Source organism: Hipposideros armiger, unplaced genomic scaffold, assembly GCF_001890085.2.
Source record: "Hipposideros armiger isolate ML-2016 unplaced genomic scaffold, ASM189008v1 scaffold_164, whole genome shotgun sequence".
Classification (NCBI taxonomy): domain Eukaryota; kingdom Metazoa; phylum Chordata; class Mammalia; order Chiroptera; family Hipposideridae; genus Hipposideros; species Hipposideros armiger.
The window spans coordinates 2,050,255-2,075,196 of NW_017731514.1; the positions used below are offsets into that span (position 1 = coordinate 2,050,255).

The 24,942-nt window shown below is 52.0% G+C and overlaps 1 protein-coding gene across 3 annotated transcripts in view; it reads left to right on the top strand.

Moving 5' to 3' along the window:
• Nucleotides 1-272: 272 nt before the first annotated feature.
• TBC1D22A (TBC1 domain family member 22A) overlaps nucleotides 273-24,942 on the top strand; it is a 285,991-nt gene continuing 261,321 nt past the window's right edge. For 2 of the 3 annotated variants that reach the window (XM_019651703.1, XM_019651701.1), the window contains exons 1-3: nucleotides 288-499; nucleotides 22,628-22,684; nucleotides 23,434-23,750. In XM_019651703.1, the coding sequence (XP_019507248.1) occupies nucleotides 438-499; nucleotides 22,628-22,684; nucleotides 23,434-23,750 (436 nt within the window). In that variant the 5' untranslated portion in view covers nucleotides 288-437. Of the gene's footprint in view, nucleotides 500-22,627; nucleotides 22,685-23,433; nucleotides 23,751-24,942 lie in introns of all 3 variants that reach the window. The other variant, XM_019651702.1, reaches the window with a different exon arrangement.

Sequence of the window (24,942 nt, forward strand, 5' to 3'; positions counted from 1 at the left end):
ATGTGCTATGAAACAATTTATAAGTGCAAAAAATCATAAAGAATATAACAAAAACTGAATACATCCACTGCCTTAAGAAATAAAACATAATAACATAACTGAACTCCTTGTGACGTCCTTATTGATCTGCGGCTTCGCCCTTAAGGGGACCCGGGGCCAGACCCAGGCCGCCGCATTTCCCCCGCGACGCCTCTTGGCGTCGCCCTTTAATGTCGTCGGGCGCCCCGCTCCGTGCGTCACGCGCTCCTGGGACGGAGGCGGGACTTCCGAGTGCGCGGAGACACAACTTCCGGAGGGAGGCGGAAGAGCCTCTCGGCTCTGAGCTCGGGAGTCCCGGGACGGCGGAGGGGCCACCCGGGGTACAGCGAAGGGCCGCCGGGGCGGGCCAGCAGCGCTCGGGGTGTCGGGGCCGCAGGTCTGAGGGATGAAGAGCGGCCATGGCCAGCGACGGGGCCAGGAAGCAGTTCTGGAAGCGCAGCACCAGCAAGGTCCCGGGCAGGTGGGTGTGACGGGGAGGACAGGGTCGGGGTCAGGGGTCAGGGGTCAGGGGGGGCGCGGCGGCCTGCTGGGCTGCGGGTCGAGCCCCGGCCTGGGGTGGGGTGGCCTGGGCGCTGAGGCGCCCGCCCGGGGGTGGGAGCGTGAGGTCTGGGAGACGGCAGTGGCTTCACGTAGGAGCGAGGCTGGAAAGGAGGCGGGGAAGCCGCCGGCAGGTCTGTCCCGAGCCTGGCGGGCTGCCTTCCGCGAACCCCCGGGCTCCCTGGGGAAGCTGCCAGGCCGCGACTCGGGTCGTGGTGCGAAGAGCTCGGTGGAGTCCGGACACGGGCCGCGACAGGCCGTGCCTGCCGGCGAGATGGGCGTCCGCGCGGGGCGCGGCGGCTCTGACCCGCTTGACTGGCCTTGTCCCTCTTGCGGGGGCTGCTGCGTGTGCTTCGAGCGAGGAAGGGGCAGTGAGGCTCCCGGCGAATTTCCATGTTCCCGCTTTTGGCCTCAAAACCAGCCCCTGTCTTGAGTCAGCAGCAGGAAGCAAAAAGTTAAAAAAAAAAAAAAAGAGAAATTTAAGTGACTGCGGTGACCTGGGTGCACCCTGGAAGCTGTACGGCTCCAAAGTCCTCGCCTGGTTGGCGTGTCCCTGAGCTCTGGCCGGCAGCTCTTGGTGAAAATAGATTAGAAGATAAACTTCAGGATTTCTAAACACCATTTGTTCGGTTTGGAAACCGAAGCCCGAGATACTGAAAATTGCGAATTACAGTATTAAAATAACCCTTTGTAGAATCATTCACAAAGCACGGCTTCCTCATGCGAGTTGCGTGACACACACCGTTGTTTGAGGGGTAGAACTGTAGACACTGGGATTCACTGTGTCCCGCCAGAAGCGAGACCTGGGAGTTAGCGGGAGGGAGTTACGGGCAGCGCAGACGCAGCGATTTTGGGGGTGGGGGTGGGGGACGGTCACCAAAAGTGGCCGAAGACCCTATTTTACTCTATAGGATTGAGTTTGATTGAAGAACAAAAACTTTCACCAAAACCAACGTCCAAGACGATGTGAAAACTCTGGAATGGCGGCGCATAGGCGTGCCCCTCGTAGTGCCAGGGACCCTCGCTCCAGACATGGACTCCGGAGAAAAGGAGCCACGTGGGAGTAGAACTTCTGCATGTTGGTTTTAGACCTTGGGATTTGGTTCCTCCTCAGTCTAAATAAGCTAATTCTTAACAACCAACCGAGATACAAGGATATTTGAGCTCCTGTATGAAGTTATAATGGTGAATAAACCTTTGGATTGATGACTGTGTCTCTTGGTAATTTGCCCTTGGTTTGGGTTCAATAATGTGCCCCCAAATTTCACGTCTATCTGGAACCTGTGAATATGACTTTATTTGGAAATAGGGTCTTTGCAAATGTAACCAAGTTAAAATTAGGTCGTACAGTTTTAGAGTGAGCCCTAGTCCAGTGACGGGGGGTCCTTAGAAGAGGAGGGACAGACGTAGGGAGGATGGCATGTGAAGAGGGAGGCGGAGATGGGGGCGGTTTGTCTATCAGCCAAGGGATCCTGGAAACCAGTGGAAGCCGGAGAAGCGAGGAAGGGTGCTCCTCTGGACACTCCAGAGGGAGCGCGGCCTTGCCGATGGCTTCATTTTGAGCTTCTAGCCTCCGGAGCGGTGAGAGCGTTGTCACAAACACAGGAAACTAGTACAGCCGTCCACTTTCTCCTGTGAGACTTGCTTTTTCCTTTGATTTTGGTGTGGTGCTGTGTCTTCGGAGTTTCTGAGCGCAGCTCCCGTGTTCCAGTTGCGGAGTGGCGGTGGAGTCTTGGAGAACTGTTAGAGGCCGTCCGTGCGGAGAGCAGGCCCGCCAGAGAGGCCTGCACAGCTGCTGTGTGCCGCCTGCCTCCTGTGGCCTTGCCGCTGGCAGTGCCGCTGTTTCAGGTGACAGGAGGAGCTGCAAAGGTCTGTGCTTTCTCCTACTGGGAGACCATGGCGACCACTCGCCTTGTACCCAGTCTTGACCTGCACAAGGGCAGTGCTGTCAGGGTCCTGGCCAGACTTGGGCTTTTCCAGTGCTTTCAGTTCTTCCCATGATTGTTCGACTGTTTTTTTGAGTGTGGACCTCAACCCAGAGGAACTCAGAGGAGGAGGAATGCACCTACCACAAAGCACATAACTTAAGGGTTTTTTATGTAGGCAACCTTTAATAATCAGTAATTCCTTAATGATAATTCCCACATGGTACTTCCTTGTGCCACTCATGGCTGGTGGTCACTGAGCACTTACAGCTATTCTTGATGCTGTACAGTGTACAGTCTCCCCAGCATTTTAGAATTCACAAAACACGTGCTCTGTCTTCCACGTGATGCTCACTGAGACAGCCCTGGTTTAAGAGCCCCGAAACACCGTGCTGAGAAGCGGAGGTGTTCTGGTGTGATGCCTAAGGCCTGACCCCGGCGTAGTTCTTCAGCCGTATCTCCCACCCCCCGTGCTTGAACTTCACCCTGAGTGGTGCCGATGGACTTGCAGGTTTCTTGGTGGGCATGCTGTAGGATGCTTCTGTCAGTTGCTTGCTCTCAGAGCCTCCTTTATGCCTGGTCATTATTACTATTTGAATTTTTAAAATTCACCTCCCTCGCACTTCCTTGCAAAGCCTTGCCTGTTTTCATGCAGTCTGGACTAACGTGCCCTTTTTTGCACCAGACTTAAGTTCGTTGGTTTTTGCTGCGTTCCTTTACTAGACGGTGAGCTCTGCCAAGTTCAGGGCATGTGCCTTCCTCATCTTTGCATTGTTAGTGCTGATAAATGGTGCTTGATCAAAACTATCTTCCAGATTAACCTAGACGGAATAAGTCACTTGGCCAAGGTCTCACGCTGCCTGAGAGGTGGTCTTGCGTGTAGACCCCTGTCCTCTGCACACCACGGCTCTTAGGTTGTGTGTGTGCCTGGTGCTTTCTTAGACATTTCTTCTATGGACAAGGCAGGATGTGTGGAAAGACCTCTGATGGGAGTCCGTGGTCTGGGTTTTAGCCTCTGTCACTGGGTCGTGTTGCTCCTGGCGCTGTCAATTCCTGCATGTGTAACTGGAGGGAGCTGCATTAGACGGAAGTGGCTGTGACCTGCAGGAGGACGTTTGTTTGGCCTCATCTGATTCTTTCTGATGAGAATGAGAGAAGAAGGCCTCTTGGACATTTGGAGAGTTGGATAATTTGTTCGTTCTGTAAATGTTCATAACCCATACCGTGTGCCGGTAACAGTTGCAGGTGCTGGAGACGGATCAGTGGAGGACGCAGACCCAGATCTGCGCTCGCACAGAGCTCGCGGTAGAGAATACCTGAGCGAAGCAGAGCGTGAGCTGTTAGAAGGTGACAACTGCTCTCAGGACGAAGCAGGGAACTGCGCACTTGGAAGCAGGTGCATGGGAGGGTTTCATGGTGATCGAGTGGCCGGGGACCCTCACGGAGGAGGTGACATTTGAGCAAGATTTGCAGGAGGTGAGGGAACAGGCCCCCCTGAGTGATGGGGGCGAGTGGTCCAGGCAGAGGACTAGCCAGTGCAGAGGCGCCGGTTTGGGAGCGGAGATGGTGTGTTTGAGGAGAAGAGCAAAGGGGTCATGAGAGCCGAGGGAGAGGGAGAGCGTCTGGGGCCCCGGGCCCGGGGGTGGGCCTCGCGGTCACAGTGAAGACATGGACTTTCAGTCTTTTATCCTGAGTGAAGGGGCCCCTGGGAGGCTTCTTGGCAGAGGAGTGGTGTGACCTGCCTTGGGTGTGGCAGGATTACCTGGGCTGCTGTGTTGAAGGCAGTTGGGGGCTGAGAGGGCAGAGGCAGGGAGGCCAGTTAGGAGGCTGTTGTGACATTCAGGTGAGAGACGATAGGATGGCGGGCTTGATAAGAATCAGCAGGTGGGGGATAAGAATCAGAAAAGGGTCAGCATCTGTCCAAGTCTCTGGGGCCTGTTCTTTCTTGAGCCACCCACTGGCTCGGCCCCCCAGGGGCTGTGGCTTCTGCAGTGCAGTTGGCGTTCTTGCCACACTTCACTTGAAATGCCAAGACAAAATCCTAGCACACTGGGTGTGAGAACAGACAGCCTTTCAGTGGGTCCCGTTCCTGCTATGTTAGCGCTGCCTGGCAGTGTGCTCTGCTGACGGAGGGTATGCTGGCAGCTGAGGCAGTGAGCATTGACATTTGTAAGTGGGATGGTGGCAAGAAAGGCCCAAATGGAATGTGGCAAGGCTGTGGGTGCCTGGGGTAGAGCTGGCGTAGAAGGCAGCCCACGGTGGCGTGGTTGTGACAGCTTTCAGCTTATAGCTGTCAGAGCAATGAGGAGTCTCTGAGCCAATGAGACTGTCAGCTCAGCAGGCCACCATCACTCCTCATCGGAAGGAGAGCAGTTGTTGGGGGTAATTCATTCATTCAGACACTACTTAGGAGCACCTTCCTGGTGCCAGGGGCCATGCTGAGCTGTGGCTTTCAGAGACCAAGGCTGAGGAGACAGTAAGCACATAGATATGTAAATAGTGCCCTTTCTCCTGGCAGGGGACACACCCTGCTGGGAGACCAGTGGCCCTGGGGGCGGGGAGCCATGAGGCGGTGTGTGAGATGAAGGTCGGGAGCACCCAGCACCCAGGGCTGTGAGGGCTGTGGAGGAGATTTGGGGTCCTACGAGCCATGGGAAGGCACGGAAGGGTGGCACCACGGTCCTATTCATCCTCCTGGAAGAAGGCGACAGAGGAAGTGGGCCCTGGACGGGGAATATGAGGGCAGCGGCGGTGGGGTCGGACAGGAGGGGACAGGTTCAGGGCCTGTGGAGGAGGAACGTGCAGGATTCACTGATGGGCTGGATGTTGTGGGGTGAGGGGATCACCAGGGTTCCGGCCTGAGGGGTGTGGTGTGGTAGGCAGAATAACAGCCGCCTGGAGATGTCCACGTCCTCATCCCTGGAACCTGGGAAACGTCACGTTACATGGCAAAGAGGAATTAAGGTTGTTAATCCGCTGACCTTGAGATGGCAGGTTGTCCTTGGGTCGTCTGCTGGAGCCAGTGGAGTCGCAGGAGCTCTTAGAAGTGGTCAGAGGGAGTCGTCATGGGAGCCATCTGGTCTGTGCTTGTTGGTTCTGACGATGGAGGAAGGGCTGTCAGCCAGGGGCTGCTGTGGCCTCTAGAAGCTGGGACCGGCCTCCTGCGTCCAGCCAGTGGGGACCTCGGGCCTACACCCGCAAGAGACTGAATTCTGCCAAAACCTGAACAAGCAGGAAACGGATGCTCCCAGAATTGCATCCCAAGATGAAGGGAGCTGGCTGACACCTGGACGCTAGGAGACCCAGCTCAGACCTCTGACCGGAACTTTAATAGATGTGCCACTGAGTTTGTAGTCATTTGACCCAGCAGCCGCAGAAGAGGAGGGTCAGGGAAGCGTGCCTGCGGCATGTTGGATGGAGAGGGGTGGCAGGTAGCCCTGCACAGCCCTGCATTTGAACGTGGATGGGGTACTTCGTGGGTGGGCTGGCCCCTCACCGGTAACCTCTGCAAAGTGCATTTAGTCCCAAGGGACTGGGACTAAGCTGGGAGGATCCTTCCTGCGTCCCCTGCCCCCTGCGCTGGGTCCCAGGCACCACGAGGAGCCTCTGCCTCTTTTCTCAGAAGCTCTGAGCTGCTGCCCCACGATCTCTCTTTTGCGTTTTTATAAACCTGTTTGTTTCCTTGCTTGTGTTTTTGAAGCGGCTCTTTGGACTGAGTGCCTCTTTGTTTCCATTTTTCTGTGGAGCCGGGGAGTCTGTGCCCTGCCTGTGCTGGCGTGTTTTCTGGGGCTGGGTTTCTCTGGTCGCCGTCTGGGAGTGGAGATGGCCATACTGTAGCTTGGAAGCACCAGTGGGTGGGTTTTTGCTGTATTCATGGTTCTTTGTGCTTGTTTGTTTTTCCGTGGCCACATTTTTATGTTATTCAGTGCCTTTTATTTTGTCTGGAAACAGTTTGAAAATAAATTTTATGTGGATCGTGTCCCCCTCCTACATATTTGTCTAATGTAGCAAATCTAGACTCTTTTGGGTGAATTTTAAGTGAGGACGAAAATGATTTTTGAAAAATAAATTCCTGATGATTTTGGATTTTTTTTTTTAAATTTTAAAAATAAGAACAGGAGGAAGTATCCACTTCCTTGCCCGTGAAGGCAACATCAAGGTCACAGATGGAAGTGAGTAGAGCATGTGTTGAGAGCCCACTTCTCTGGCTTTCTGTTCTCCAAACTGCCCTGGTGGCCTGGCCTGAGTGTGGCTCGGACAAGGGTGGTGGCACAGTGAGGGGCCAGTGGGCGACCTCCGCTCCCTCCTCGCCCACTCCAGTAGGCTTCGTCCTCTGCTGGCCACTCGTCAGCTCGTTGGCTCCTCAGTCCACCAGGCCTCCTGAGGACTGGCCCCTGCAGGCCCTCGGGTCCCTGCGGACTGCTGGGCGTGGGCCGTGCCATTGTGCTGGGCCCCGGGAGGCTGGCTGACGGCCTGGTTCTTTCCCTGAGGAGCCCAGGGAGAGCTGCTGTGAATGATTGTCCCAGGGCAGGGCAGGGCAGGGCAGAAGGGAGATGGCACGGGCCTGCAGTGACCCGCATACCAGTGAGCGCTTACTGCGTCCCTTGTGCTGGGCGCGTCACACGCAACAGCCCCTTGGTCCTCACAGCCTGGGGCACTGCTGGTCCCCGTTGTGCAGACGGGTCTGAGACTGCAGCCGGTGGCAGAAGTGGGCCTGCCCCAGGGGTCTTGACTCAACCTGCGGCCCGACCCGGGCTCCTCCGGCTGGGAGCTGGGGACATGCTTCCTTTGCGCCTCAACTCCCGCATCTCTGGGGGCTCCTTAGGGGTGAGATGAGCAGCTTCTTTTATGTTCACCCTGATGTTCCCCTTCGCAGGCGAAAGGCGGGGTCAGGGGTCCCAAAGGGAGCGGGCAGTCTGGCTTCTTCCTGTTGATGGGGCCCTGCGCCATGGGGAACTTTCGTTTTGAGTATCCCCAGTCTTTTTGTTCCCCCATTCTGAGGTGCTGTTCCTGTTTTCTGGGGATTTACATGAAAATTTCAGCTCGAGTGCCCAGGGTGAAAAGGCGCATGTAACCTCAGTGAGTTTAGTCGGCTTGAACCGCCCTGGAAGCCCCTGGTGCCCCCTTGGGAATGAGGACTGAACACGTGGTCCTGTCACTGATCGGGCATGCAGGGGGCGCGCGCCAGGCACGGTGGCAGACCTTCACGTTGTGCGTCTGTCTGCACACACAGCAGTCGGGAGGCTGAGGCTTTGCCCAGGGCCCCCGCAGCTCCGCAGAGTGGGCCGGCTTGGACCTCAGGCGCCTGTTCAGGCCACAGCCCGTTCTGGCTGCACTGCCCGGACCTTTCTGGGCCCGTATCCCCGTGGGCCCCTTCCTGCGTGTTCTTGCTCATCCTGGGGCCCCCAGGATCTGGAGTTCACCGGCCCTTCCAGGAAACAGTACTGGCCCTGTTGTGCACACTGCCCGGGCTGGCGTGGCCATTATCTGCCATCTTCCTTCTCACACAGACTGCGCACTTGAGCTTGGCCGTGCTGCTGGGAGCTGGACCTCCTTGATACAACCTTAAATGTGCCACATAGCGGTTGTCCACCTGTTTCCTCAGACATCTTGCTGCAGGGTTTGAAATGAGCTTTCTTTCCATAAGCATTTCTACTGAACTCACAAACGAGGCTTGCTGGTTGTGACGCTTACATCTGGAGAGACACACGATATTTGATCCCTGTTCTCTGGGTGAGCTCCTGATCTTGGCCTCCGCCTGGTGACAGACTGTCCGAGGGTGTGGGCACAGCACGCGTGGAGGCACGGGGCAGAGGACAGGGCCTTGGAAAGGGGACCAGTCCGTCGGCGTCACCACGGACCTTGGAGGCTGGTGGCAGTCCCGTAGGGAGTACTCAGCGTGCCTGCCTCTCTTGTTTTCCCGTGAGCATGTGTGCAGGTGCTGAGGCCGGCCAGTTGGTGGGACTGTGCGTTGCACTGTTGGGTGGGAAAGAAAACGGGGGCAGGGGGCTGGCCATGCTGCTTTCAGCTCAGACGGCGTCTGGGAGGAAGAACAGGTGGGAGAAGATGAGCTGCAGCTTTATGGGGTTTATCGTCTGGTGAGGCTGTTTCCCCTCCCGGCCCTCCTAGGGCTTTGGGACCGGTTTTATGGGGGGGAGCACAGAACGCCACCTCTTCTGTCTCGGAAATAAGCCTGCCTCTGCCGTGACAGTTCCCAGGTTGGTCGTGCTGTGGGTTAGACAGGGAGGGACGGTTCACCGAACGGCTTAGAGAGACATGTGGGCTCTGGACCCATTTTGTTTTCTCTTTAGAATTATCCTCTATCTTGCGTTAATGTTCTGTTCCAGAACCAGTCCCTAAAGCCATCGTGGCATTTACTGTCCCAGCCAAATGTGATTTCACAAAACATCGTGATTTTGAGTAGCTCTGACAGGACGGGTCAAGCAGAGGCGCCGCGGGAGCTCTTTAGAGGGCGGATCTTGTTGTGTTGTCGTGAGTCCTGAGAGAGCTGCTTTGATCATTGGAACTTCACTCCTTCAGGTTTAAAAGGCTTAATCATTCCGGTATTTGCGTGGTAAGGAAGAGAGCCTTAAACGTAGCGGGCATTGATGGGGTGCCTTCTGTGTGCATTCCAGGCCCTGGGTGTGCAAAAGTGAATGGGCTGTGATCCCTGCAGGGAGAGGCCTGCCTGGTATTGGGGAGACAGAAGCAGCCAGGAACCCCACCGCATGGCTTGAGATGTGCTGTCAGAGGGGGGATGAGGAGAGGCCTCTGGCAGCGTGGGCTGGGGTGGGAGATTCCAACAGAGGGCTAGGGTGACTTCAGACCGTCCATTCCTTTAGACACTTATTTGGGTGTGTAGACGGGCTGGGGCTGGGCCTTCTGGGCAGTCAGGGTGGCTTGAAGGAAGGCCTAGATGAGGAAAAGGTGGACAAGAGAGAGAAGAGCCCTACCTACAGGGATCTGACCAAGGGGAGAAGGATGGTCGGATGGAGAGGGCTGTGGGCCGCTGCGATGGGGAGTGTGCCGGCCCAGCCTGGGGTGCTGGGTGTGAGGGGAAGGGAGGGCAAAGCACCTGAAAGGTTCCAGTTCCCCAAGGGCAGCAGGCAGACCTTGCAGACTTGAGCTGGGAACTAGCTGTAGGGGCAGCTGGGCAGGCTGCTGCAGCTCTCCCTTGGGGACGGCGACAGAGAGGAGGGCGTAGATGTATGAGAGGTTTTGGGGTCCTGGAGGACGTGGAGTTGGGTTGAATGTGGGTGGTGAGCGTCAGGGAGGGGGCAAGGGTTGCCTTGTGTTCTTGGAGATCAAGTCACAGAAGGAGTGGATGACATGGTTGGCGGGGAGGAATGGAGCTCTGGTCCTGGAGGTGTGGACAGCAGGTGGGCCCAGGGAGGGCCAGGAGGGCCTGGAAGAGGGTGTAAGGGAGCGGCACGAGGCAGGGCGAGCCCATTGTTTTGTTCCTGGGTGACGGTGGTGATATTGCTGTCCAGGGGCGGGACAGTGAAAGTAGGTGTGAGGCATGGCATTTGGGGCAGAGCTGGCTTTTGGGACGGACTCGGTAGTGTACGTGGCGCGTGTGTGGCCGAGAGCTGGCAGTGGTGCCAGAGGCAGCTGTTTGAAAATCGTTTACCCAGAGATGGTCAGTAGTCAGGAGAGAGCATGGCTTCCCCAAAGTGGGGAGGGGGCGGGATTGAGGACTGGCTTTGGGGAGGGAGGCAGGAACCACAGAAGGGCCTGAGGTGCAGGCTGGCAGAAACGGGGTGAGAGGGTGAGGGAGGGAGACGGGCTCAGTGCGGTGAGTCCAGAGGTGAAGTCCGGAGAAGCCACAAGGAAGAGAGAGGTGAGGACATGGGACTTGTCATGCCTGGCTGCCCGGCTGGCGAATTGTACTTCTCCGTGTTAATTTCAAAAGGGTTCCTTTTCCTTGTTCATACTTTATAAGTTTTCTATAATAAACACATTGCTTTTCAAATTGTGATGTAATGGACACACAACGTTATATTAGTTTTAGGCGTACAACATAGTGATTCGATATTTGTATAGTTTTGTGAAATGATCACCACAGTGAGTCCACTTAACGTCGTCACCTCACACAGTTACAATTTTTTTTTCTTGTGATGAGAACTTTTCAGATTGACTCTCTAAGCAACTTTGAAATATGTAACACAGCGTCATTAACTGTAGTCGCCATGCTGCACATCACACCTCAGGACGTGTTTGTTTATAACCAGAAGTTTGTACCTTTTGACCCCCTCACCTATTTCGCGTTCCCCCCACTTCTGGCACCCACCAGTCTGTTCTCTGTATATCCATGGCTTTTTTGCGTGAGGAATTTATTGTAAAGATGCTGATTTCTGAGGTATGCATCAAGACATGTCCGTGAAGCAACTTGCTTTTTGCTCAGTAATTGCCTGAGTCTTCACTGGGTTCTGGGGACCACAAGGGATGTGACAGGAGACAAAGCCTCGTCCCTTATGCAGGGAGCTGGTGGCCCGGTGGGGACACTGGCTTGTTGAGTGCTTGCAGGACAGGATAAGCATGACTGCCAGGTGGAGTGGTGTGGGGCCTGTGGGGCCACGTGTTTCTGCAGTTGACTGCGTGGGGCAGATGCGAGTTTCAGATTCTGCTGTGGGCGGAGGGGACGATGGAATTGTTTACTGTTGTAATAATGTGTTTCATACATTTTCCTCCAAAGCCCTCTAAAGCCAATGTCCTTGGAAAACTTACTTCTTCTGCACATGTTTTATAAATCTGGGGAGCCTCGCTGGGTGTGAGAGGGAGCCTCATGGTAAATCAGCCGCCAATTCAGTTCGTGTTTTGGAAATCACTGTGGAACCCAGAGGGACATTGAGTGGTGACTGTGCTCCGAGAAGAGAGGTCGGTGAGCTATGAACGGAAGCTCAGCACACGATTTGCCTGCGTGTTCCGTAGATCCGAAATACAGGGGAGCATTTCCTCGTAAATGTGGTCACAGCGGTTTTCATGTGTTTTATGATGCTTAGGACATGGCAGCTGGATTTCTTTCTTTTCCATTCTTTTATTTCCTCTCAGTCTTCCTGCTTCACTCATTGCTATTTGCATCCACAGCTATTTAACCTTAACTTAGAAAAAGAAAGCTGGTCTTGTCCAGTCAGTTTTGTTTCAAAGCTGGCACCTCGGTGTAGGGGTCCAAGTTCAAACCAGAAAGAAATTCTCCAGGAGGCACAGGAGAGGCTCACCTTACTGTCAAGACCCAGAGGCCCTGCGACGCTGGATCTTGACGACTCCTTCCTTCCTGATGTCTGCCGTCACTTTACCTGGTTCCCACCTTTCTTCTCCCACCTCAGCGCTTCCCGTGCCCTGATGTTTACCCGCCATCGCGGGAGCAGCCCGGGCAGGCGCTCACTCGCTCCCTGCTGTCTTTCCAGCACCAGTGTTGGGCCTGGCTTGGAGCAGGCGCTCAGCTGGTTTGTTGAATGACTTGAATGAAGAGCATCATGACAGGGTCGTCTGATGAGTAAGGCATCGCTGTTTCGTGGCGCTCTCCAGGTGGAGACCAGGCTGCAGAGCGTGGCTGTCCAGAGGCAGGCCCTCAGACAGCCTCCGATCATGAGTTTTCTAAAAACTTTCTTGACCTGTGCTGTGAAGGCAGCCTGGACAGAGTCCTGAAGAGATGGCATTGATGTCAGGGCCCATTGTCCCATCTGACCACTGTCTCCTGCCTGTCCTCGTCTGTGACCGCCCGCCAGGGGCGACATTAACCCTTAGCTTTACCCCATCCTTTCTCGTTCTCCTTTCCCTGACCAGTGGGGGCATTTTAGTGATGGGGGAGATACTTCTAGTGGGGGTCCCCTTCACAGCGCCATCCTGGGGCATCTCTCCGCCTGCCCCTCCCTGGCCTGTCCTGTGCTGTCCCTTTGTCTGGACGCCACCCTCTCACTTAGGTGAAAGCCTCTGCTGTCACAAGGTTGGAACCTAGATGCTTCATTAGTTCTCTGCATCATTTGTTCTTCCTTCTGAGAGTCCTTCCCAGCCCCTCAGTTGTATGGTCATCAGGATGTATACAAATCATACCCAGAGAAAACAGCTAATACTGCTCACTGTTGCCTGCTGGTAACAAATTAACCCTTCTTTCTTAAGTTTCATTGTCTTAGTTTGGGGCGGGGTGATACAGTGTCTGTCATTTTCACATGAAGCGTGTAGAAATGTTTTGTTCTGTGACAATAGCATTACCGATTTTTATTGATCTGAGTGGACCCGGGCCTGTTTAAGGGTTTGTTGGGTGACATGGTCATCCGGGCACTTGGTGCTTATCGAGCCCACCTCCCAGGGCACACCCACCTTCCTGGGTACCTGGGTCATGCAGGGGGTCTTCTGGTCCTTTCCTCCCTCCTCCCTTCCTGAATCCTTTCTTCCTTTTCACATCTTTTTTTTTTTTTAAAGATTTTATTGGAGAATTGGGGGAGGGGAACAGCGTTGGGGAATCGGGGGAAGGAGAACAGACAAGTTGCTGTCCTTTTGTTCTTCAGTCTAGTTGTGGAGGACGTCGCTTCACTGGCCCATGTTGGTATTATTATTGTGCTATTCCTGGGTGAGGCAGATCGGTCACTGGCCGTTGGACGGCCACTCACGGTGGCTCATGCTGGCTGCTGGCCAGCCCCACTGCAGCCTACGCCATCGCCGGCGACTCACGGCAGCCCAGTTCCAGGTCGAGCTGTTGTTCACCATCTTAGCTGTAGAGGGCGCAGCATCACTAGCCCTCATGTGGGATCCAAACTAGGGCCCTGCTGCTCAGAGCTGGCGTCCCAAGCCAGCTCTTAACCAATGTGCCACTCTGCCGGCCCTCTTTTCACATCTTTATGTATTGTAGATATCATTTATATACCATGCGTTTCATCCATTTAAAGTGCACAATTCAATGTTTTAGTATATTCAGAATTGTAACCACCACTACAGTCAATTTTAGGACATTTTCATCACCACCGAGAGCAACGCCGTGTTCATTAGCTGTGCTCCCTGCCCCCTGCATCACTAACCTCCTTTTTGTTTGTATAGATTTGCCTATTCTGGACATTTCATGTACATGGAATCATATAGCATCTGGTCCTTTATGACAGGCTTGTGTCACGTAGCGTGATGTTTTCGTGGTCCATTGTGTTGGAGTGTGTGTCAGCACTCTGTTTCTTTTTATGACCTAGTGATATTCCACTGTATGCAAGGCTCACGTCTGATGTATCCATTCATCAGTTGATGGACGTTCGGACTGTTTCCACATTTTGGCTGTTATGAATCATACTGTACAAGCTTTTTGCGTAGGTATGTTTTCATTTCTCTTGGGCATCTACCTGGGAGTGGAATGGCTGGGTCATGTGGCAACTGTTGGACCTTTGGAGGACCTGTCACACTGTGTTCCAAAGCGTCTGTATGGTTTCTCGTTCCCATCAGCAGTGTAGGAGGGTTTGTTTCGCTGCCTTCTTGTCCACACTCACAGTATCTTTTTCATTTATGCCATCCTACTGGGTGTGAAGTGGTGTCTCATTGTGATTTTAATTTGCATTTCTCTGATGGCTAAGGATGTTGAGCTTTTTGAAAGGGTTCTGTGTACAATGTAAAAAGAATGGGGGTGGGGCAGGGAGACTTAGAGTTATTAGAAATGTGGGACACTCCATTTTCTGACCCTTCTGGGGCGAAGGAGACACTTCTCTGGTAGCTGTGTTTGCGTCTAGTGCACAAACACCTCACCTCACAGAGCCAGAGAGCAGCCTGTTTACAAAACGAGAACACGCTTACACGCACCTGAATGGTCCAGCCCGCTGCACACCCAGTGCTCCAAGCTGCCAGCCTGTACGGCACGTTACTGCACAAAACAGCACAAGATTGGCTCAAGCACAAGAGGAAATGGTGCCCTCAAGAGACACGTAAACACGGATGGATGAGGCTGCTGCCGGATGACACGGCCACTGTGTACAGCAGACTTTTTTTTTTTTTAAAGATTTTATTGGGGAATTGGGGGAGGGGAACAGACAAGTTGCTGTTCTTCAGTCTTTGTTGTGGAAGGCATGACTTGCCATCTGGCTTCCTGTCGGCAGCTCGCGGCCTCTTAAGCTCAAGGTGCTGTGTTCAGTCTTAGTTGCGGGTGGGTGTAGCCACCATCCCACGTGGAAGTCGAACTCGGCAGCCTTGTTGTTAAGAGCGCACGCTCCATCCACTGAGCCATCCGGGCGGCAGCTCAGCTCAAGGTGCCGAGTTCAGTCTTAGTTGCAGGTGTGCGTAGCCCACCATTGAACAGGCAATCTTGTTGTTAAACCAGCCGAGCCATCCTACCACCTGTTGGCAGCTCAGTGGCAGCTCAGCTTGGGCGCAGCGTCACTGGCCCACGTGGGAATAAAACTGGCAGCCCTGTTGCTCAGAGCTCACACTCTTAAGCCAACTCCTAACCAACTGAGCCACTCGGCCGGCCCCCTACAGCAAATTTTTTTATAAGTAGAAATAGTACACTCTAAAGTAACCATAAAAGTCTAGTGTAGTAAATACATAAACCAGTGACAGTCGTTTGTTATCAAGTATTATGTGCCGTACACAATTGATGTGCTGTACTTTTAGACAACTGGCAGTCAGTGCAGTGGGTTTGTTTATACCAGCGTTTTACACACACATGTGAGTCATGTGTTGTGCTACGTCACTGTGACCTCACTAGGTGACAGGAGTTTTTCAGCTCCAGTATAATCTATGGGACCCACGGTATGCGGTCCATTGTTGATAGAAATGTCGTCATGTGGCACATGACTGAGCAGATTAATAAACGAACATAGCAGACACGTGCCCTCCATCCAGCATACGGAATGAGCTGTTGCACACACACAGTTGAGGCTGTCGTGTTCTTTTCCTGGACCCAGCTCCTGACTGCCCCATGTCTCCCAGATGATCTCTGTTCCACATTTGTGTTTTCATGGCCACCCGTGCAGCAGGATTTCTGACCTTCGTGTATGTATCCAAAAACGACATATACTATCATTTTCCATTTTAAAAACTTGTATAAATGATGTCATACTGTGTATATTCAACTTACTTTTCACTGTCAGGTTATGACATTTACCTATCTTAATTCTTGTAGCTGTAGCTCATTCATGGTTTTTGTGGTTACTGTTCCATTATTATATATGTATTCCGGTATGTTTATTCATTATTCAGTTGACAAAGGATATCTAGATTTTTCTTAAAAAAACAATTTAAAAAAAAAAATTTACAAACGTTGCTGACCCTGTCTCCCTGCATACTTGTGCAAGGGTGTATAAACTTAGGGTCCATACTTAGAAGTGGAATTATTTCATGTGTGTCTGCTTTTCATAAGGAATCACGGGTTCTCTTTAAAACAGTGAATTAGTGTAGTGTTTTAAAGCAGTATAATTTATAGAAGAGTTTATTGGTTAATATATTTTTAAAAGAAAGTTTTCATTATCTGAAATGAGGTAGTATGTTAGTTGCCACTTATTATTTTTTTTTAATGGCTTCGGTTGGAGCCTGTTTTTCTTTTTAGCTATGCAAGACCAAATAAAAATGCAATTTTAATGAGATAAAATGAGGTTCCTTTTAGTCTGAGCTTGAACTTTGTTGGAGCATTTTGTGCTCAATAAACACAAGTGGTGTGCCCATGAAGAATTAATGAGTTTGCTGCTATGCTGGGAGGGAAGGGACTTGCAGCTTGCGATAATGCTGCAAGACTTCTGTGAAAATGACATGCAAATGTAGCCGGCAGTTCAACTGCCGACAGGCTTCGAGCTATGCAAATATATTGAGACATAATGGGAGAATGCAAATGTTCAGGCAGGTTGCTCGTATTGGTAAATGCTGCTTGTAGATCCCTTTGCAGGATTCAGCGGCTGCCATGCATGGTTAGCTCCATTCATTCTCGTTCCCGTTTCCGGGACGAGGAAGCTAAGGACTGAGCAGTTGCTTGCTTAACACTGTGCCAGGCTGGGCCTGAAATCGGAAGAAGGCCGATGCCGGCCGTCAGCGGGGACCTGAATTTGTGCTGGCAGTTGCACTGCTTATTGGTGGGCTCTCCGCAGGCTGCACGGGCTTCCCCAAAAGCATGATGACTGGGTTCCAGGAGAGGGCCCAGGAGGAGCAGGTGGGAGCTATAGGATCTTTAAGAAAGTGACATCTGTTGAGATTCACATGTATATAATCCACCCATTTAAATTCACATACAGCACCATTCACTTAAAGTGTAAACTTAAGTGGTTTATCAGTGTATTCAGAGTTGTGTACCCCTCGTCACGGTCAATTCTGGAACATGTTTATCACCTCGAAAAGAAACCCTGTACTCTTCAGCTGCCACCCCCCAGCTTCCCACCGCGACTCCAGGCAACCACTCATCTACTTTCTGTCTACAGACTTGTCCATTCTAGACATTCTGTGTGAATGAAATCATGCAATGGGTGTTTTTTTGTGGCTGGCTTCTTGTACATAGCAGAGTGTTTTCAAGGCTCTTCCGTATTGTAGCGCGCCTCAGCACTTCATTTCATAGCCGAATAACAGTCCATTGTATGGGTGGACCACTGTCTCTTTATCCGTCCGTCTGGTGATGGCCAGCTGGGTTGTTTCTACTTTTTGACTATTATGAGTAATGCCTCTGGGAACGTTCCTGTACAGGTTTTTGTGTGGACATGTGTTTTCATTTCTTGGGCATGCACTGACGGAATGGAATTACTGGGTCATATGGTAACTATATTTAATTGTTTGGGAAATTGTCACACTGTTTTCTGAAGTGGCTACACCATTTTTCATTCCCACCAGCACAGTATGTAAGAGTTCCATTTTCCCCATATTCTCACCAGCACTTGCTATTGTCTGTTTTTTTAAATTTTAGCCACTAGTGTGTGTGTGAAGTGGTACCTCACTGTGGTTTCATTTCTTTAACGGCTAGATGTTGAACATCTTTTCATGTGTTGCTTGGCCACTTGTATATCTTCTTTGGAGAAATATCTGTTCAAATTCTGTGTTCATTTTTAAATTAGTTTATCTTTTCATTATTGATTTTAAGAGTTCTTTACATATTCTAGATGCAATCCCTTATCAGATACGTGGCTTGCAAGAAATTTCTCCTATTCTGTGGGTCGCCTTTCTACCTTCTTGATGTGTCCTTTGAAGCACCAAGGGTTTACATTTTGACAATGTCCAGTTTATCTTTTTGTTGCTATGATTACTTTTGGTGTCATTCTAAGAAACCATTGCCTAATCTGAGTTCTTAAAGATTTACTCCTGTGTTTTCTGCTAAGAGTTTTATAGTTTTAGCTCTTACATTAAAGTCTTTGATTTTGAGTTAACTTGTCTAGGTTGAGAGTCTAGTGTGCGACTTGATTCTTTTGTATGTGGATAGCTAGTTGTCCCAGCACATTTGTTGAAAGACAGTTCTGTCCCCATGAAAGGGCCTTGGCACACTGGAAAAGAATCAGTCAACTGTAGATGTGCGGCTTTACCTGTGGACTTTCGAGTCTCTTCCACTGATCTCTATGCATATCCTATGCCAGTATCATCCTGACTTACTACTGAATCCTTTAGGAAGTTCTGAAATCTGGAAGTGTGAGTCCTCCAATTTTGTTCTTTTTGAAGGTTGTTTTGGTTATGCTAGATCCCTTGAGTTTCCATAAAAATTTCTGGATCAGCTTGTTAGTTTCTGCAGAGAAGCTAGCTGGGATTTTGATCGAGATTGCATTGAATTTATGTTGAATTTGGGGAGCATTGCCGTCTTAACAATATTTAGTCTTCTGATACATGAATGTGGGTGTCTTTTTATTGATTTAGGTCTTTTTTAATTTAAACAATATATTTTAGTTTTCAGAGCATAGGTTTTACACACCTTTTGTTAAATCTATTCCTAAATGTTCCATTCTTTTTGATGCTATTATAATTTTTTTTAATTTCATTTTTGGGTTCATTGACAGTATACAGAAATATAATTACTTTTTGTATATTCACCTTGTATCTTGAAACCTTGCTGAATTTGTTTTTAAGTTCTGATCCTATTTTTAGTGGATTTCTTAAGATTTTCTATCGACAAGATCGTGTCATCTTGTTAGTTTTACGTCCTCCTTTCCAATCTGGGGGCCTTTGATTTCATTTCTTCTTTCTGCCTGATTGCCCTGGGCAGGCCCAGCCCAGCAGCCAGTGCTGAGGGAAGTGGTGAGAGTGGACACCCTGTCTTGTTCCTGCTCTTAGGGGGAAACATGGAGGCTTTCACCATCAAATGCAGTGTTAGCTGTGGGCTCTTATGAATGTTCTTTGTCAGGATGGGGACAGTCCCTTTATTCCTGGTTTGGTGAGCCTTTGTATCACGAAGGGGTGGGTGTTGACTTTTTTCAGATGCTTTTTCTTCTGTGACTACCGAGATGATCATGTGTTTTTTTGTCCTTTTTTCTATTAATGTGGTATACTATATTAATTGAATTATGGTTGTTACACTAGCTTTGCATTCCTTGGATAAATCCCCCTTTATCATATATAATATTTTTTACGTTGTTGAATTTGGTGTGCTTGTATTTTGTTGGGAATTTTTGCATGTATATCTATTAGAGATACTGGTGTATAGTTTTCTTGTGATTGCTTTGTTTGGTTTTGGTATCAGGGTAATACTGGCCACACAGAATGAGTTGGGAAGTGTTCCTTCTGCTTCTAGATTTTGGGAGAATTTCTGAAGAATTTGTATTAATTCTTCTTTATACATTTAGTGGAATTGACCAGTGAAAGTGTTTGGACCTGGGCTTTCTGTAGGTGGTGTTTTAATGACTAATCCAGTCTCTTTACATGTTATGTGTCTATTCAGGTTTTCTTTTTCTCCTTTGGTAAATTTCAGTTGTTTTTCTGGGAACCTGTCCATTCATCTACGTTACTTAATTTGTTGCTGTGTAATTTCATAATATTCTCTTTTACAGTCCTTTTTATTTCTGTCAGGTCGATAGTAATGTCCTCTCCTTCATTTCTGATGTTAGTACTTTGAATCTTATCTTTTCCTCTTAGTCTAGCTAAGGATTTCTCTACTTTGTTCATCTTTTCAAAGGACCATCTTTGGGTTTTTTTTTAATTTTTCTCTACCGTTTTTCTAAGGCCGTATATTTTGAAGAAGTAACCAGACCAGTGGTTTTCAGTGATTTCCCCTTGCCTCCTGCTGTGGTTCCTCGGAGTTTCATTCTTCTCAGATTCTGTAGGAGTGAGTGGGTGGGCTTCTCCTGTGTCTGCTGCGTCCTCGCTTCTCCAGAACAGCTCTGCCTCCGCCTGTATTGTGTTTCCATGAAAAATGCTTTTGAAAAGTAGGTTTACTGCTTAACACCCCCCCGTCACACATTAAATGAAACCACAGGACAACAAAGCTGGAGCTATGTGTGCTAACACTGGCACATAAAAAACAGTCTCAAGAGAAAGTAAAGTTGCAAAAAGGTATTTACAGAGGGTGCCAAAAACATGTATACACATTTTAAGGAAGGAAAAAACTACTAAAATTGTAATACTCAATATGTACCGATAACAAAAGATGAATACAAGTCATGTTTGACTTCTGGAATTACAAGAGCTGCTCAAAGTGGTTACCAACAGCGTCCCGACACTTCTGATTACAGCGAACTACTGCTTGAGCAACGCTGACCAAAGTGTCCACTTGTATACGTTTTTTTGGCACCCCTGGTATATATGATCTATATACCGGGGTATATATATTGGTATATATGATATTACCAATACAGACTTTACAGATGTACAGAATAATATCACATGTTGCCTAGAGATGCAGGAGTTTTCAGTAAAAATATAAACACTTTCATGGGAATTGTAAGTGTCCAGTTCAGGTTGGTGGTTACCTGTGAGGAGGCAGGAAGGGAATTAGATCGGGAGGCAGAATGTTAGGCTTCGTGGAACTGACTCGCTGCGAGGTTGGTGGGTATTCCTTATGTTCTGTGTGCCATGGAGCTGGCTGTGTAACCTGCTAGCTGGGCAGGCGCGTTCAGCTGTCTGTCCCTTGGTTTCCTTACCTTTCCGGCTGCTGGCGGCTCCCCACAGTCCTGGGCTCGTGGCCCCATTTCTCCGTCTCCAGAGCCAGCGTGGAGCACGGCGCCAAGCACGCTCCATGGGCAAGGCTCCCCTGACCACAGCCTGGAAAGTTCTCCACTCCTGGGGCCTCTGGTTAGATGGGGCCCACGTGGATGACCCAGGGTGCACCCCAAGGTTATGTCCTGAAGCACGTTGACAAAGCCCAAAGCCCCCTTTGCCATGGGAGGTGACATTCACAGGTTCTGGGATGAGGATGTGACATCTTTGAGGGGCCATTATTCTACCGACCACACCACCTGAATGACCAAGGGGTCCTCTATTTACAAGGAGGTTTTTACGAATCAGTAAGAAAAGGGTGAGCAGCCCCTTAGAAAAATGGCCAAAGGGCCTAAACGGGCAGTTTACAAAAGCAGTATCGCAAACGAACAGAAGTGTTTAAAGGATGTTCGGCCTTCCTGGTAACCGAGGAGACGCACCACTTTTCGCCCATCAGGTTAGCGATGACTTACGGCCTGCCCACGTGGCTGCTGGGAATGGGAGTGCTCCGTCTGTGGCCATGTGTGCCAACAGCCCTATAAACGCGTCCTTTGTGTCCCCGGCACTCCATTTCTGGGAACCTATCCTCATGAAGTTCTCCTAGTTGTGGGCAGGTATCTGTCCCCAGAGACGGTTTATTGCTGTTTTTGTAATCACAAACAGTTTTAAGCATGTTGAATGTCCCACAGTCAACATTGGTTCAATAAATTACGGTGCAGCCATACGGTGGCACAGTGTGAAGCGAGAGGTGACACTGTCCAGGGAGGTGGCACGGTCAGCGATGAGTTCACTGGTGCTCATTCTATTATGATGGTTTTTAAAGACTTCAGTAATTCAGAAGCAAAGATAGATTTGCAAGGAGTTGCAGAGAAATGCATAGGGAAACCCCGTGTGCCCTTTTGTTGCTATGATTTTAAATTTCTATATGCTGCATATGTTTTTGTATGTATCAGGCAGTACATATAAAGTAAATAAGTGCTGAAGTACCTTGAAGAGTAGTAATGATACGGGGCAATAGTCGTCATATATTGCTGAGTACGGAAGGTCGGATTTCATTCTGTTTTAATGAATTAAAATAGTCACCTGCATACCCAACACATCTACGTCTGTGATTATCTTACCCCCTGCCGAGGCACTGCGTCAGTGTCCCAGCGGCTGCCCTTCCATGCAGACTGCACCTGTGAGCGCGTCTGTGCCTTACACTGACCGGCGTTCACTTCATGCAGATGGAGGTCTGAGGAGGAGGTCCTGGGCGGACTGGCCCTGGTCTGGGGCCGGAGCCCCGCACTCTTCCCCTCTTGCCCTGCCACCCACCGTGGGTGGCTCTATTCCTCCTGTTTATTTCTCACCGTGGCAAGATGGCTGAGGAACCCCTAGGCCTCACATCTGTGTCCCAGGCAGGAATAGGGGGCAAAACCGAGGGCCAGCGTGTGCTGGCTACATGGTGCCATGTTCGGCGAGGGAGAGCCTGCATTTATGTCACATGGCCACCCCTGGCTGGAAGTCCCCGGCAGGAAGGGGTGTAGGGGGTTGCTGAGCTGACCAAAGGGGTCATCTGCCACACGGGTTATTTTATTGTCACCTGCTTTCCAAATTTACCCTGATGAGCATATGACTTTTATAACAAGTCTTATTATAAAATAAATCTATTTAATAGGAGTGGTACCAGATGAGCCTGGCATTTCATGGTCAGGTCTTAGTCCTGCCTGTGACATGCGGTCTGGAGCAGAGGCTGCCAGGAACTTTGCTGGCCTGAGTACTGCCAGCTCCCAGCAGCCCTGTCGCCGGTCGGCGCCCAGGGCTTGTGTGACGCCGTTAGGGCTGTGGCTTCTGGCTTCTGCGCTGAGGCCCGTTGGCAGGGAGGGCTGAATGCTGTGCTTGTTTGTGGGCTGTGAGCTTGTGTGGCCCATTCATGCCTTCGGGGGGGCGTCAGGGTGACCTGCGTCAGGTGATGGAGAGCCGCTCCCTCAGACCTGTGGGTTCCAGGAGCTGGCCGTCTCCCTGAGTCGGGGGCGGGCCCTTGGGGAAGCCGCAGGGAAGCTGATGGTTTTCCTTTTCTTTTTAAATAGCATCCAGCACGTGTATGGCGCCCAGCACCCCCCTTTTGATCCACTGTTACATGGCACGTAAGTGAAGCCTCAACTCTACAAGGCTGTTCAGGCCCAGTTTTGGGGGGCTGTGGTGAACCCCCCTCTCAGCTCCCTGGAATTCCTGAGGGGGAGGAAAGGGGCCTTTCGTTCAGCAAATACATGTCAAGTAATGGTTTGGATGGGATGCTGCTGGCCTTGCTGAGCTCACCCTCTGCGGCGAGGCAGCCGTGGAAGCCACAGCTGAAGTGGTGTGCCATGCAGGAGAGCACAAGCTGGCACCCCTCAGCCGGCGGGCAGGGCCTGGCTCCGGCCGTCAGGGGTGGTGACTCATCTGCCCGCTGCCTGCGACTGCTCCTCTGCCAGAGGCGAGCAACCGGAAGTTACTGGGCACATGGTGGGGGGGGGCGGCGGTATTGTCCTGGGTCCCCCTTTGGGGACCCCGAGTTAAACGTTGGTACCCCCAGGGCCTGCATCCCGCTCACTCCTCCAGCTGCTGCCTCGGAGGTCCGCAGGCATGGGGGTGGGAGAGTGCGCTGGCGCCAGCCACCGGCCCCGGTGAGGCCGAGGCCTGAATGGCCGACCATGATGCTGTGCTCCCGCACACACTGCCCCTGTTCCCGGGCAGACTGCTCAGCGAGACCCGAGGTGGTTCCCTGCCTTTCCTGTCACTAAACCCTCAGCAGCCTTGCCTTGTGCACCGTTTACCCGGGGCTCCCTTCTGCCCCGTTGCGGGGAGAGGCCTCTGGGGGCTGCGGGGTCCAGTCAAGACGGCCTTTGCTTTGCAGCTTGCTCAAGGCCACGCCCAAGGCGCCGACCACACCGGTGAAGGCCAAGCGAGGCAGCACCTTCCAGGAGTTTGAGAGCAACACCAGCGACGCCTGGGACGCCGGCGAGGACGACGACGAGCTGCTGGCCATGGCGGCCGAGAGCCTGAACAGCGCGGTGGTCATGGAGACGGCCCGCCGCGTGCTGCGCGACCACAGCCAGCGGCAGGAGCGGCACCAGCGGCAGGACGAGCCCTCGGCACAGCCCCCTCCCGTCTCCGGCGGTGACCTCCGGCTGGTGAAGTCCGTCAGCGAGAGCCACACGGCCTGTCCTGCAGGTGGGATGGGGACTCGGATGCACGTGTCTGCACACGGGAGGGGCTGGGGTCCTCTTGCTGGGGACAGTGAGGAGGGCTCCCTTCGCGTCTGGGGTGGGGATCCCTGCCCTTGAAAGCCTGTGGGGCGGTCATGCCTGTGGCCACAGGCCTTCCCGTGCTCATCTCTGTCCCCCTAGCTGAGTGCCTCTGCTCCAGATGGATTGGCAGGGCGTGTGGCTTTCGTGGGCTGGCTGTGACAGGGCCACAGTGAGCACAAGGGCTTGGGGACCCGCCTCCCTCCTGAGTATGCCTTGCTTGCTGTGGGGTGACGTTTCCATCTGAGGTTGGGGTGGGGGGGGCGGGGGTCGGCCAGCCGCACGTTCAGAGAGTGCACTTCCTTTGGTAGCTTGCTGTGACCCCCAGGGCACGTACGTGTGGGCTCAGGGTCTGGGGGTTCCGATTTTTGGAACTGCCATGTTCAGATTATAAGCTGCATGAGGGCGGTCATGTCTCAATGTGTGTCCACGGGCCTGGCACTCGGCGGCTGGTCTTGAGACTGCACTCGTTACTTTCACCCTTTCCGTGTTGGAAGGTCTGTGAGGTATGACAACCGGTTATTTAATGAGCACCTGTGATGGGCCGGGCGCTGTGCTCAGGGCTTGGGGTGCCCCAGTGGCAGGCCAGGTGGAAGTCTTGTCCCGTGGAGCGTCCTGTCTGGCGAGGGGGGCCTGTCACATGCAGTCAGCTGGGCTGCTGCCGCACAGCTGTGAGGTTACGTCTGACAGAAAATTGTGTCCTCACCGCCTGGAGCCTGGACGTCCGAGCGCAGGGAGCCAGCATGGCCAGGCCCTGGGGAGGCCCCTCTGGGTCGCTGACGGCCACCTTCTCATCGCATCCTCTCGGTGAAGAGCAGCAAGCTGTCACGGGCACTCGCCTCCCGTGGGGACCCCCCTTCATGACCTTGTTCAGTCCTCATCTCTTCCCAGGGCCCCTCTTCCTAACACCGTCACACGAGGGTGGGAGTAGGGCTTCAGCACAGGACCTCGGGGTCACAGAGGCGACGCATACGGTGTGTGGCTGGGGGTCCTGGCTGCGGAAGCTTGGGCTGCCCCCCGCCAAGCTGGGGGGCCTTGGGCTGCTCCCTGCTGTAGAGCCAAGTGAAGGTGCTTCCGGGGCTTGTGCTGTGAGGGGGCCGGTGGCAGTTTGCCTCCTG